This window comes from Cydia fagiglandana, chromosome 12, assembly GCF_963556715.1.
Source record: "Cydia fagiglandana chromosome 12, ilCydFagi1.1, whole genome shotgun sequence".
Taxonomy (NCBI): domain Eukaryota; kingdom Metazoa; phylum Arthropoda; class Insecta; order Lepidoptera; family Tortricidae; genus Cydia; species Cydia fagiglandana.
In genome coordinates this window covers 16,189,018-16,205,196 of record NC_085943.1, presented here as the reverse complement: position 1 = coordinate 16,205,196, position 16,179 = coordinate 16,189,018, and the positions used below count along the sequence as shown (strand labels likewise).

Genomic DNA, 16,179 nt, shown 5'->3' with positions numbered 1-16,179 from the left:
TGTATGGATAATAAGTAAATTGTTTTTTGTATAAGTGACGTAAATACCTTTTCTGAACCCTTTCGAGCAAGAGTATATAAGAATTTTCATGAGGTGTCCAAACTGTTGCACTCGTTTCCAATACACTACGAACGAGAGCCGAATATAGAGCGCGCAGAGCTATGGGCGAAAATGGCTGAGAGTTACGCAGTACGAATCCCAGTTTTTGAGCCGCCCTCTTAGCAACATTTATCGCATGTTCGCGAAACGTTAATTGTTGATCAAACAATACCCCCAGGTCTCTCACCGAGCTTACGCGTGTAATAGCGCTGTTGCTCAAAGAGTTACTATGAACAACCCAACTATATAGAGTTGGATGATTGATAATTTCGGGTTACCTAGGTCATGGTTATGCTTAGCTGACAGGGTACTCTAACTTGCAAAAGATATGCTAACTCTCAACCGTCTATAAATCATGTCTGCGTCAGTATTGAATTTTGCAACTTGAATGGATTCTGACCCTTACTTCTTGTCAATTAGAAGCGTTCCGTTTCGAAATTTGCAAAGTCATTCATTAACAATGTATTACGAGAAAATCGTTCAGGCTGACAATAGAGAAGAAATTTATTGAAATTGCCATTGAGCGTAGGCTGGCAACAATATGCTTATCGCATTCTTCCGCGTGAATGCGCCCTGTAGGTTGATAATGATAATTAGTTTTGTGCTTGCAACGACACCCGTTTGTTTGATTTGACACATATTTGTCATGAAATCTGTTGTTGCCAGGAGTGGTACTAATAAATTTCTAGGACTAAGTCAATACAACATGCTCAGAAACGCGAATAATAAAATACTGGATCTGTTATTCTGTAATACTCATTGCAAGATTACTCAACCTGAGATCGAGCTTTCTAATGTAGACAGGCACCACCCTCCTATTCAATTTTCGTTAGACTTTTCGACATCAAACGCATTCCCAAAGGTGCAAGTACCAAAATTTAATTACCATAGGGCTAATTATACAATCATATCCGATGAACTTAATAAAATCAATTGGGAATCTGAACTTTCTCATCTAAGCCCGGATGACGCTGTTGACCGTTTTTACATTCTCCTATTCGACATAATTGATAACAACCTACCGTTAGTAAATAATAAGTCATCTAAATACCCTACATGGTTTTCTCCGGCATTAAAAAACACCCTTAAAAGAAAACGAAAAATATGGCACCGTTGGAAAGTTTATGGCTCCTTAGCTGATTATTCTGAGTACTGCCTTCTCAGAGCTCGTTGTAAAAAATTGTTATCGCACTGTTTTAATGTTTATATTTCTAATACCGAGAAGTCTTTACGTAATAACATAAAACCGTTCTGGTCATACATAAAATCATTAAAAAGTCAGTCATCTGAGTACCCACCCCAGATGCTCCATAATGACAAGATATCGGATTCTCCGGAAGAAATGGTGGAAATGTTCTCGGACTTCTTTAAATCGGTGTTCGAACCATGTCTCTCAATTGATTACGATGACCTTGAAAAAATACCCTTTTCTGAATCGGCCGTACAAGTAGCCGACGTAATATTAACTAAATCTAATATCCTTAAAAAGATCAAAACTATTGACGCCAATAAGGGCGCTGGGCCAGACAGAATCCATCCCTATTTTATAAAAAATACGGCTCATTCCTTACTTAGCCCGTTACACATAATTTTTAACAAATGTCTTTTGGCTTATGTAACTCCCATACATAAATCGGGCTCTAAAACACAGGTTTCAAATTATAGACCCATCTCGGTTCAATCTTGTATCCCTAAACTCTTCGAGGGTCTCGTACATGACATTGTCTACCCTTCCGTTGAAAGTACTCTTCTACCTGAGCAACATGGATTCATGAAAAATAAGTCCACTGTCACAAACTTGCTGCTTTACAGTAATTACTTGTTCAAGTCTATGGATGCGAGGCAGCAAGTGGATGTCATATATACCGATTTTCGCAAAGCTTTTGACAAAGTTGACCATCTGCTCTTACTGAAAAAGCTAGCCTTCAATGGTATTCGTGGTAACCTCCTTCGTTGGTTTATATCCTACCTATCCAATAGAACTCAAATCATTGTTGTTAATGGCTTTAAGTCGAGGGAAACTGACGTCACATCCGGTGTAATACAGGGATCAATATTAGGACCACTGTTGTATGTTATTTTTATTAATGACATCTTGCATTGATTTCAGAATAGTAGCTTTGTTTTGTTTGCTGATGACCTCAAAATTTACAAAGCCATCAAAAATGAAAATGATTCCACCATGCTCCAAAGTGATTTAAACTCATTTCTCAACTATTGTCAGCGTAACAAACTGCAACTTGCTGTAGACAAATGTATGCAAATAACCTTTACTAAGAACCACAAAAACATTGTCAAGTCCGAGTATAGTATTGGAAATACCAAAATAAAGAAGGTAAATCAATGTCGTGACCTGGGCGTATTATATGACGATAAACTGCATTTTAATGTTCATGTTGATAATATTGTCTCCAAAGCTATGCGTATGTTAGGATTTGTATTACGTTCAACAAAACCTTTTAAGACTGCCTCGTCCTACCTAAAGCTCTATAAGGCACTTGTAAGGCCATATCTCGAGTACGCCTCCGTAATATGGAACCCCAAATATAACAAATATTCCAATGCTATTGAAATGGTGCAAAAGCGGTTCCTGAGGTCAATGCACCGTAGACTAACAGGTAAAAAAATGTCCTACATTGCTCTTCTTAAAAAATATAACCTTCCAAATCTTGAAGCTCGGCGTAAAATGGCTGACGCGACAACGCTATTTAATATTTGTTCGGGCTGTTATAAAAGTTCTGAACTTCTTGAGGAACTTCACTTTAGAGTCCCTACACGTAGCGCGCGCTCATTGCGATCCCTCGCCTCTTTTGCCGTCCCGCTGTCCTCGAGCCACGCTGGCGCTCGCGCACCTTTGCACCGTATTTGTGATGAGTACAATAAATTGTGGGTTTCAGTCGACATCTTTAATAATAGTAAACTGCAATTTAAGAAAAAAATACTGAAATTGGCAATGGATAATTAATAAGAGATCTACCTTCTTACTTTAATGCATGAGTGAACATAGGCATACTACATACTTATAGTACCTATTGTACAATAGTCGTGTTAGTCGTTACTGTTTTTTTTTTACTGTGTCTCTTCCTCTCTTAGTAACCACCATTCTGTTTGATAAGCTTAGCGTCTATGTAGTGTTAGTAAATTAACAATTGTATTTAGTACCTTAAGAGTAGTTAAGTGTAGTATATTTCTGTTATATATGTTTTAGTGAGAGCTGTTAAGGAAATAAGTGAATGTCCTTAGTGTGTCTCTGTAAACTTATCTCCTGCTCACTTATTTCTGTTTGCTTTCCAAATAAATAAAATAAAAAATAAAATAATGTTAAAATCTCAGCATTTTTGATATTGGTATGATTTAATGCTCGCGCCAAGAATAATCCATCTTAATTGTTTACTTACCTTGCTTAGTGGCTTGGAATATTAAGGGACAAGGGTCCTATACAGATGTATGGGGATTTATTAAATAGGTACCTACACGACTTCCATAATATTCTTAAAAGACCTGTACATATTTTTATTAGCCACATATTTTTGAAGTGAAAACTTCTTTAGCGGCGCTGGGCAGTTTTTGAGGTGGGGAAAAAATTATAAATTCGAGACAGCGTAAGGCGATCACGTGACCGTAAGGTTTAATTGGCCACTCATTTAGATGGCATTTACATCAATAAAGAAAAACTCAATGACATTACATGAAAAAGGTTCTAATCTTGTACGGGTTGAAATACGAGGATCTCAGTTACATTCTAACTTTATATCACTCAAATATAATTCAATAAAGCTACATCTTGATGAAATCGCTAATAAAACTGAACTCTAGTATTGGTGAATAAAACTCAAAATATCATGACCAAATATATTTAGATGCGAGGTTTGCAAGGTAACTTTACAATTTCTATTCGAATTTTAAACAAATAACGCTACAAATTTGAATTTTGAATTTTAAACAAGTTCACTGACCAGCAATTTACGAACTAAAGTTTTTCAATAGAAAGGAGGATGGATCAATTATACATAGGTAGTGCTCCAGACATTTTGGACTAGTCATTGAGTTTTCACTTCTGTCGGCACTCCCGGAGTGCAACCCGTTGTTTTTTTTTTTTATATCAATCGATATATAAAACAACACTAAGGAAAACAAAAAAAACCGGCCAAGTGCGAGTCGGACTCGCGTTTCTAGCATTCCGTACATAAATCCGACTCACGCGTGACTGCACATTTGTAATAGGTTTTCCTGTCATCTACAGGTAATGAACGATTGTGTATATTTTTTTCAAAATTTTAGACCCAGTAGTTTTGGAGATAAAGTGGGGGGAATGGTAAATTTATGGCTATCTTCTTAAATAACTTCGAACCTATGTATTTTAAAATTACAAAAAAACATGTCCATCTTTGGGTCACTAATTTACATAACTATGTGTACCAAATTTCAACTTACTTGGTCCAGTAGTTTCTGAGAAAATTTCCTGTGACAGACGGACAGACAGACAGACGCACGAGTGATCCTATAAGGGTTCCGTTTTTTTCCTTTTGAGGTACCCTACAAAAATGTTGCAAAATGTGTAGGAACATACAAATGTAGCGTTATCTGTTAAGGTTAGATTAAAGTTGTAACTTAGGAGTTGCCAAATGGTAACTGATAGTGACATTTAAAAAAAAACTTTTCTTGTTTCAGAAAGCGAAAAAGTCTTCAAACCGGAAGTGATAAGACACGAAAAGTACCTCACGCCAGACATGAATAGACGGAGACTCATCGACCGAGCCAAGATGAAATCTTTACGGATGTCCGTCGTTATCGTGGCGGCGTTTCTGATATGGTGGACACCGTATTACGTGATGATGATTATATTCACATTTCTAGATCCTGACAAGAATGTAAGTGCTAAATTCTTTTCAGTGTGCTTAGCGCACTGCGACAATATCCTACAGTAGCCTACAGTGTGCCGATTCTAACTATGAATTTCCAATTGATTTGGTATGTTTATGATACGATTTTGAAGAGCCTTGTAGGTCATCTTGTGCGTAATAGGTGCAAGCTATCTATGTGTGCAAGTGTGTCTTATAATCGTAATTTATGATCCCAGAAGAGGAAGTAATTAATTGTAATAAAATTTATTTCGCTCATGAATCATTTTGAGCGCAAATTACTCAGAATGACCAAGCATCTCTAAATGTAGGTACAGTCGCCATCTTTTTTTTTTTTTTTTATTTAACAGAACACAAAGTACAGTGTTACCTATAATTAAAGTTTCGCCAAACTGTAAAACAGTTTGTTGGCGATGCGCTCAACTAAACTAAAAACAACAATAGTACTTAGGTAGGTAATAGATATCAACAACACACAACTGCCTGCCAGCCTGTAATAAACCCTATTTCGACGCAATACGTACCTACTATCGTTCGGTAAGTACTTGCGCCGCACGGCTCGCGCTAAACGTATTGTCACCATTTGTTATAACTGATAATCTGATACATCGGAGCAGCTAAGGCGCTCACAAATATCTGAGCACGACTCTATTATCAGGGAGTTAGAGTGCGTGTTCAGATATTGTGAACACCTTGGACGCTCCGATATATCTGATGGCGACTGTACCATCGCCCACACTGTTAACTAACAGTTCGTAAACCTTATTACAAAAGTCATAAGGTCCACCGGTGGACAGTTCAGAGTGTCGCTGTTTGTACTCCAGTGAAGCGCTTGACACAAATCAATCCATACTTATATATATTATTTAATATTATATATATATAATATTATAAATCCGAAAGTGTGTCTGACTGTCTGTCTGTTACCTCTTCACGCTTAAAACACTGAACCGATTTAGTTGAAATTAGGTATGAAGATAGTTTGAGTCCCGGGGAAGGACATAGGATACTTTTTATCTCAGAACTCACCCCTTAAGGGGGTGAAAAGGGGGGTGTAAATTTGTATGGGCAATCAATAACCGCTGAACCAATTTAGTTGAAATTTGGTATGAAGATAGTTTGAATCCCGGGGAAGGACATAGGGCAGTTATTATTCCAAAAATCTCCCTTTAAAGGGGTGATAAGGGGGGTGGAAGTTTGTATGGGGAATCGTTAAAAAGCAGATTGGGTAAAAATAAGCTACTCAAATTACTAAACTTCACGCAGACGAAGTCGCGGGCAAAAGCTAGTATAAAATAAAAGAGAATCCACAATAATTAATCATACCCTTATTTACTTAATAAACTGATTTACCAATACCCCTCGTTTACATAAACAAATTGATGAATACTTTTTTCCTTTTAAATAATTTATTCTAATTATCGTGGCTCTAGGTAATGATTGATTGTTTTAACTGTTTGTAAATACTTTCTTAATGATTATCGTGAATAAATCAATCATACTTAATAATGATTAAACAAAACAATTAAAACATATTACGTGTTCTCGGGAATTGATTCAATTTTAAAGTCGGTTTAAAACGAATTAGAGGGTTTTGTTCAAAGTAATTAATTTTGTAGACTTCCGGGGCTTTCCGAGTTCCTTATTCGATATCTTAAAGTGGTTACTGATTACATTGAATTACTACGGACAAAGTGAATAAATGAAGTTATGTTATAATTTACCTCTTCTTTCTCCTGCCCTTATCCCACGTTATGTGGGGTCAGCACAACATGTTTTTCTCTTCCAGTCTCCTCTGTCTTTCGTGTCCTCAGCACTCACTCCTTTCTTTCTCATATCCTCCTTCACAGAATCCATCCATCGTTTTTTGGGTCTACCATACTCTCTCCGTCCATCAACATTCACCCCTAACATTCCATGCTACTCATTACATGCTTATACCACGCTAACCTAGTACTCCTCATTTTCTCTGTTACTGGGGCTACTTTCAAACTTCCTCTTATATACTCATTCTTAATCCGATCCTTTCTTGTCACTCCACACATCCATCTCAGCATTCTCATTTCCGCTGCATGCACTCTTCTTTCATCCGCTACTTTCGTCGCCCAGCATTCTGATCCATACTGATCCATAATTACACGATTATGTTATAATTTACCACGAGAATAAAAAAAAAAAAAAAATATTTTTATTTCATTTAGGTTGCGTTGAACACGTATGAAGCAATAAGTAAATACCAAACAAAAAAGTTAACTTGAATGCATTCTGTCAAGAGCGGTTAAAAGTGTGCCGATGTGTGTGTGTATGTGTATAGGTAGTAGCAATAGGAGCGAGTTGGGAAAAACATCATTCCCCCTTAAGTGTAACACTAAGAAGGCGACACAAGCTAAATATTATCAGCTTTAATGGATAGGATCAAGTAACGTGACCTGACCTTACCTATGTGACCTGACCTGGATTTTATATTATCAATAAAGTATGTGTATGAGTATAATCTTAGATCGTAAATAAGAAGTTAAAGTATGGTTTAATATTTTCCCATCATTGATATAAGAATACATTTAGAATGTACGGGGTGGGGCAGATTAAGTGTCCTAGTTTTGTACTGCCATTTTACTTAAATATAGGGCAACTTTTTTTAACTATTTTATTTTTTATTAATCGAGAATTTATGCGTCTTTATGATTTCTAGACGTCAGCTTGATATCTATTGTTTTTATATTGTTATCAACATGGACGCGGAACGCCAGCTCATTGTAAATTTATACAAGCAAAAATTACGAACGTGCAAGATATTATTTTTTCCGACGAAAATATGTTCCAATTGCAAGATAGCCACAATCAATAAAATTATCGCGTTTACGGTGCTTCATTAAGGGATATTCCAGTAGACAAATTAGCCGTACAGCGGTTTCAAAGCGTTCGTCGGCTGTCATGGTATGGGGTGCCATATCACCTAGGGGCAAACTACCGCTGCTGTTCATTGACCAGGGAGTAAAAATTTACTACGACTATTATATTCAGAACGTGTTGCAGGGTCATATGCTAGAAAATATCCGAAAGTTGTTTAGGGATGACTATTATTGCTTTCAACAAGACAGTGCCCCGTCTCACAAAGCTAAACGTACACAAGATTGGTGTCGAACAAATTTGACAGATTTTATACCGTGGCAAGAATGGCTTGCATCTTCACCAGACTTGAATCCGTTGGACTTTTCTATATGGGGATACATGCTCAGCAGGATTGGCAGCACACAGGGAATGAATTTAAATTCATTCAATCATCGGTTGGTCAAGATATGTGACGATATACCAGATGTAGTCATATGCCTTATGGGAATATAGTTCAGAGCCGGAAACTGCTACCAACTTTTAGTATGTTGTTGGGCATGGCATTGGGTCTCCAAAACTGCCGGGAGACGGCGGTGCCGGCCATCTACTTCAGCGGAATGACGTCATCAAAATGACTCCCGCTTCGTTGCGAATATTGCATACTGCACCCAAATTATGCATAGCACATACACGTGTGGGGTATTAAATGAAAGCCAATTAAATAAACTATATTTTATTCATACAAAGTGTATCAAAAAATGCAACAGTTTAAGAGAAATTTACAAAATAATAAAAATCACGTAAAAAAATATTCGATTATTTGGGTTTTACAACCAAACCAAAAGTCGGACGATAAAGCAATGTACTACAACATTAAAGATGACGTCTCAAGCCATACACTGATATCAATAAAATCAAAATTGGACCAAATATGTGGAAATTATGCATTAAAATGTAGATATTCGCCCATACAAAGGCATAAAAGTTAACAAAATCAAAATTGGTCATTTTCAGGATAATCCGCATAAGCTTCTAGTATGTTATTAGCAATATGACCTGGAGTCTAAAACTGCCGGGAGACCATCTCTGTTGTTCCTCAGTTACAAATAATGACGTCATATAAATAATCACTGCCGAATTTCGTAAAATGTAAATTATAGCTATACCACGAGTCTCACATACACGTGAGTTACATGTAACGAAAAGTTATTAAATGTATTATGATTCACCTAAACATTGTTTGTAAAAAAAATGTACGGTTTCAGAGCTAGAAACAACGAAATACCACTTTTTATGGAAAAAGTAGATATGTATTAATTTTATAGCTAAACTAAAACCGTCAAAAAAATTTTGCGTATAACATTTGAAAAACTTGTTATTCAACTATATATCACAATTTAAATTTTACATTTCCGACAAAAACTGTGGAAGTTGTGGAAAAAAAAACTAAAGCGCCCCAACAATTCTACCTTAATGCGCTCATATTATGCAAAGAATAGTTCTATTTATCGAGTATTAAATGAATGAACATTACATAAAATACATGAAATCGACATTTTAAAATGGAACCTTAATTAAAAAAATAATAATTTAGTTGATAAGTAAGCAAAATACTGTTTCTTTAAGTACCTAATCTCCTCCTTTCAAAGTCGGTTAAAATGTGGCTTTTGTGACCTGGGCTACAAAGACAAATAAATTGACACCTCATTTATCAAAATCAGTTCAGTTGTTTCATGTAAAAAATACATAATTACATACGTAGATAGCAGTTCCTGCTGTAGTTGCGGTAAATATTAATATGAAATAGACTCTTATTGTCATGGCCTAACGCTACATTATTAGAGAAATGTAAAGTTACATGCCAGTAAGTAGGTACATGCCTAATACAAAATGCCTTATCGAGGTAAATGCCCTATCAGTTCACTTATACATAATTATATATTTAAGCCTCGATTAGCCTTGTACATACATACATCACTGGCTCAGTGACCCAAAGCAAAGAGGATCTTCTTATAAAAGTGGAATCTTGAGTGGTGCAAGGGTTTCAAGGCTGAGCTGAGAAGGCTGGCAGAATTTTCCCTCTGATCCTCCCTCTGATCATTCGAAGCCTCCATAAGGCATCTTGCTAACTCATCGAGGCGACGCCCGCTAGGCCTGCTAACATCTACGGCCTGAGAGTTTCAACGTTACATGCCAAGCCACGCCAGGCCATAATAGTAAAGGTCTAATTATTGAATTTTTATTTTTTGTCCGACTACGGCAGAATTTGCTATCTATGCGTGCATGTGTAGGTACCGTTTGCATGAAACTACTGAACTGATTTTGATAAATGAGGTGTCAATTTATTTGTCTTTGTAGCCCAGGTCACAAAAGCTACATTTTAACCGACTTTGAAAGGAGGAGATTAGGTACTTAAAGAAACAATATTTTGCTTACTTATCAAGTAAATTATTATTTTTTTAATTATGGTTCCATTCGAAAATGTCGTTTTCATGTATTTTATGTAATGTTCATTCATTTAATACTCGATAAATAGAACTATTCTTTGCATAATATGAGCGTATTAAGGTAGAATTGTTGGGGCGCTTTAGTTTTTTTTCCACAACTTCCACAGTTTTTGTCGGAAATGTAAAATTTAAATTGTGATATATAGTTGAATAACAAGTTTTTTAAATGTTATACGCAAAATTTTTTTGACGGTTTTAGTTTAGCTATAAAATTGATACATATCTACTTTTTCCATAAAAAGTGGTATTTCGTTGTTTCTAGCTCTGAAACCGTGCATTTTTTTTACAAACAATGTTTAGGTGAATCATAAAACATTTAATAACCTTTCATTACATGTAACTCACGTGTATGTGAGACTCGTGGTATAGCTATAATTTACATTTTACGAAATTCGGCAGTGATTATTTATATGACGTCATTATTTGTAACTGAGGAACAACAGCGATGGTCTCCCGGCAGTTTTAGACTCCAGGTCATATTGCTAATAACATACTAGAAGCTTATGTGGATTATCCTGAAAATGACCAACTTTGATTTTTTTAACTTTTATGCATTTGTATGGGCGAATATCTACATTTTGATGCATAATTTCCACATATTTGGTCCAATTTTGATTTTATTGATATCAGTGTATGGCTTGAGACGTTATCTTTAATGTTGTAGTACATTGATTTATCGTCCGACTTTTGGTTTGGTTGTAAAACCCAAATAATCGAATATTTTTTTACGTAATTTTTATTATTTTGTAAATTTCTCTTAAACTGTTGCATATTTTGATACACTTTGTATGAATAAAATATAGTTTATTTAATTGGCTTTCATTTAATACCCCACACGTGTATGTGCTATGCATAATTTGGGTGCAGTATGCAATATTCGCAACGAAGCGGGAGTCATTTTGATGACGTCATTCCGCTGAAGTAGGTGGCCGGCGCCGCCGTCTCTCGGCAGTTTTGGAGACCCAATGCCATGCCTAACAACATACTAAAAGTTGGTAGCGGTTTCCGGCTCTGAACTATCTCTGCGACCGTTTCCCATAAGGCATGGCACTAATGAGGTAGTGCGTGCCGCGTGCAACTCATTCTATGGTAGAATGCATAAAGTTATACAGGTTAAAGGAGAGCGATTTGAGCTAAATGAATTAATTTTGTAAATATAGAGTATGCTTAAAATAAAAACAAGTTTAATATTCAGATTTGAAGCTTTGTTTTAATTTTATGGTTATTTAAAACTAGGACACTTAATCTGCCCAACCCTGTAAACATGATTCCTTAATCTATTTGTTGAAGTTGTCTGACTTACAAAAAGATAAGATAAACTGTCTTCTGCTTTCCACGAGAAATCTTTTTGAGCAATCGTAAAATAAAATGAGCATAATTTATCACCGCGCCGGTCGACGGTCTTTTTGAGGCTTCCTTATTAAGCGTATTAATTAACAAAATATTTCCGTCTTATTGTACAAAAGCGATCCTGGATTAAATTGTGATGTTGTCTAGGAGAAGGACTTTATTGCCAATGTCGCTTACGCTATTTTTAACGATATCCTGATACAAACGCTACGCCTCTTGACTTAACCGCCAAAAACAAAAAAGTGCTTTTTCATAGACAACGTCACGAATATTCAGAGTAACATTTGATCTCTCTCCTATCGCTATCGCCAGCTGTTGTAAGGTAGCTATGATACCCAGGTGGTAGATTTTCGTTAGGTACTTCGGAAGTTAGTTTGCCGGTTCACTGACTAGTAGGGTCAGTAAGGTCATTTAGCATGCACTTTAGTCTCAGGCGATGCCGCTTGGCACGATTGTTCCTTAGGTCAAAGAAAGTTGATCTGGCCCGGTAGACAGGAGATCGTACCATGCAGACCCCCCAAAAAGGGGGGGTGAAAGGGTCGGCTCCCCAGGTCTTATCTATGCTATATTCCTTCCTAGTCTTAGCAACTAGGTCAAGTTATATATCATTTTCGTATAAATTAGGGACGAGGAATTCATTTCTGAAAGAATTATTATGCCTTTCTATACAAAAAAAATGATTTTCGTATAAAACTTGAAAATGTTATGTAATTTTTTGTGACAATTTTGGATGGTACAATCACAGTGTGACGATTTGCACTAAATAAAAAATTGAACGATGTAGCCCATGTATTCTTTATTCTGGAAAATATCACTTTAAAGTAGGCATTCATACATTTTTTGTAGTAAAAAATAATTTATAGCGCGTGGCGGTAGCGATTTCCATACAAATGGAACTATGCCCAAAGTCAAAGATTAAAAATGTTTACTAAAACACTGAATTTGGCATTTTAAAAGTTTAAATATAATGTTTTAATAATTTTTCCATGCGTTTTTGCCCTTTTTTGGTACAAATTTGTTGTTTTTATTTTTCTTCCATACAAACTTTCTCCCCCCGATTTCCCCCCTTAAGGGTAGATATTTTTAAATTTGTTATTATAACTAAATTATACCTTTTGTAATTAATCGATGTTCAAACTTTCAGGTTATAATATTCAGTAGTTTGGGATCTACATGTGTTTGAGCTAAAGACATTTTATTTCATAATATCCCATACATTATAATATCTAACAAAATTCTGCTTACTTCCAGACATCATACAATCTAAACCCCTAAAGATATAAAGCTGAAATTTTCAACATCAATTAAATGCAACAGGTTTAAGTTTAAGATAAAATAAAATTTTATAAAATCAACGCTTAAGAGGGGCAAATAGGGGGGGGGGGGGAGAAAGTTTGTATGGAAGAAAAATATAAACAACAAATTTGTACCAAAAAAGGGCAAAAACGCATGGAAAAATTATTCAAACATTATATTTAAACTTTTAAAATGTCAAATTCAGTGTTTTAGTAAACATTTTTAATCTTTGATTTTGGGCATAGTTCCATTTGTATGGAAATCGTTACCGCCACGCGCTATAGTTTATTTTTTTATTACATAAAAATGTATGAAGGCCTACTTTACAGTGATATTTTCCAAAATAAAGAATACATGGGCTACATCGTCCAATTTTTTATCTAGTGCAAATCGCCACACTGTGATTGTAACATCCAAAATTCTCACAAATAATTACATAACATTTTCATGTTTTGTACAAGAATCATTTTTTTTTTTGTATGGAAAAGCATAATAATTATTTCAAAAATAAATTCCTCGTCCCTAATTTATACGAAAATGATATATAACTTGCCCTAGTTGCTAAGACTAGGAAGGAATATAGCATAGATTGGACCTGGGAGCCGACCCTTTCACCCCCCCCCCCCCTTTTGGGGGGTCTGCATGGTACGATCTCCTGGCTATCGGGCCAGATCAACTTTGTTTGACCTAAGGAACAATCGTGCCAAGCGGCATCGCCTGAGACTAAAGTGCATACACTTCCATACATTTGTGTTCCTTACTAACCCTACTATGACTGTTAAAAGCCATGTGTATGAACGCATCAAGCAAAGATAATTTTAGTATAGTTAGCTTAGACTTTTATCGACCGGGATATGGACCGTGTGTGTGTGTGTGTGTGTGTGTGTGTGTGTGTGTGTGTGTGTGTGTGTGTGTGTGTGTGTGTGTGTGTGTGTGTGTGTGTGTGTGTGTGTGTGCGTGCGTTCGTGCGTGAGTGCGTGCGAGCATGCGTGCGTGCGTACGTGCGTGCGTGAGTGCGTGCGAGCGTGCGTGCGAGCGTGCATGTGTGCGTGCGTGCGTGTGTGTTTGTTAGTGTGTGTTAATTTGGAGTAATTATATAAGCACATCAGTAATTCCAGCAATTGAATGTTTTTGTTACAGCTAAGTGACGATCTCCTGAGTGGTATTTTCTTCTTCGGGATGTCAAACAGCCTGGTGAATCCAGTTATATACGGTGCCTTCCATCTGTGGCCCCGGAAGAAACCCTCACACAGACACAGTGACAGGTGAATAAATGATGATCTTCATAAAGGTGACAGTCCATTTCTGACCGCAGCTGCACTACTAGTACGAAACGCGTCGGTGTTATTGTCAATTTCCATAGTAAAAAGAATGGTAATGCTGCTGTCGTTGGAAATGGACTGTCACCTTAATTGATAACTCTGTTAAGCGTATACAGATGTAGTGCATAATTGTGTTCCTTCGTATTTTCTCGGAAACGTTCGTATTTGTCATGCTACTTCAGTCAACCTCAGTACTTTTTGTGCCGAGACTGACTGAAATAGCAAGACAAGTTCGTACGTTTCCGTGAAAATACGAAGGAAAATAATAATGCACTAATTCTGAAGGCTCTCGTGTCGATTGATTTTTCCTATGACAGTTCATCAAGTTGTATGTGTTTTTAAGACTTCTATTTATACAACCATAAATACCTGCCTAGCAGGTAGAAATAAAATTATAAAATGTAATTTCGCTGCTTAAGCAAACCCCATTGACAATGCAAATACTTTGTAGGTAACGCATTTTTGTTAGGGTAATAAAGTAAAATAATTCGAAAGCTACGAAAAGAAAATCCAGTTTATTTGTTGGTTGGTTGGTTGTTTCCCTCTAAATTCCTTTTATAAATTACCTATGTCGCCTTTTCAGCTGAAAGACAATTTGTATATCTGTATCTCGAAAGAGCGACAGAGATGATTTCGTTTTTTTCTTTCCTTACAAACAATCCGATTTATTTTAATGCTCGTGGTAGGCGTTGTGATGAGTCTTAGCAAATGAAAGACTGCCTTTGGGACCCTTCGTTTTCCTGCAAATACTCGCGGAGATGTCACTTCCGATTTATAATACTTAAAAGCCCTTCAACGTGCACCTCCTATTTATTATTATTTATTTATTTATTAACATAAAAGTATACAGAATACAGATACAATGTCCCAGAAAACAGTTTACACGGTTTGACTGTGGGATCATGCAGTCTCTACTCTCTTATATTACATTAAAGTTTACATCTGTCATTACTAATAGTGCTCAACAAATACTAAATGTGATTTACAAGGTGACTACGCAGCTTCTTACCAAATTTTACTTTATTGACTTCCTGTCTGATGGCAGCGCCACTGCTAAATAATCGTGATTATTTAAATTTCATGAAATATATTTAAAAAAAGGGGGCCGCTACGGACTGTATTGCGTATTTAAGTACCTCTTGAATACATCAAACTAGTTTTTATGTTGCTGGATTTGTCAATCTATGCGTCCAAAGTAAAAACGGCCGTTTTTGTTTTGAGTTCCTAGATCAACGAATCAACAGGTATTTAAATACACAATACAGTCCGTAGCGGCCCCCATTTTTAAATACCTGTCGTTAAATTTAAATAATCACGGTTATTTAGCAGTGGCGCTAATGTGCACATTGAAGGGCTCTTAAACCAGTTAGACCTATGGACAAGAGAGATGATTTTATAAAAAAAAAAGACCACGTGCTGGTTGAACTCGCGCACGAAAGTTTCCGTACCGCAAAAAACGACAAAAAAATCACGATTGTTGTATGGGAGCCCAACTTAAATATTTATTTTATTCTGTTTTTAGTATTTGTTGCTATAGTGGCAACAGAAATACATCATTTGTGAATTTTCAACTGTTTAGCTATCATGGTTCATGAGATACAGCCTGGTTACAGACAGACGGACAGACAGACGAACAGTGAAGTCGTAGTAATAGGGTCCCGTTTTTACCCTTTGGGTACGGAACCCTAAACATAACTATGAACATGCTATGTTATAAATTAAACTGAATTTATTTTCCGTCTTGGCCTAGTAGTCTTATCTAGTTCTCGTAAATACAAAGTTTATTTTTAGGGTTCCGTACCTCAAAAGGAAAAAAACGGAACCCTTATAGGATCACTCGTGCGTCTGTCTGTCCGTCCGTCTGTCACAGCTAATTTTCTCCGAAACTACTGGACCAATTAAGTTGAAATT

At 36.3% G+C, this 16,179-nt stretch overlaps 1 protein-coding gene across 1 annotated transcript in view; it reads left to right on the top strand.

Annotated features, from left to right (window-relative positions):
• Window positions 1–16,179, top strand: part of LOC134669638 (gonadotropin-releasing hormone receptor) — a 120,613-nt gene that overhangs the window by 99,001 nt on the left and 5,433 nt on the right. The window contains exons 4-5 of the mRNA XM_063527306.1: window positions 4,771–4,970; window positions 14,087–14,211. Of these exons, the coding sequence (XP_063383376.1) occupies window positions 4,771–4,970; window positions 14,087–14,211 (325 nt within the window). The remainder of the gene's footprint in view (window positions 1–4,770; window positions 4,971–14,086; window positions 14,212–16,179) is intronic.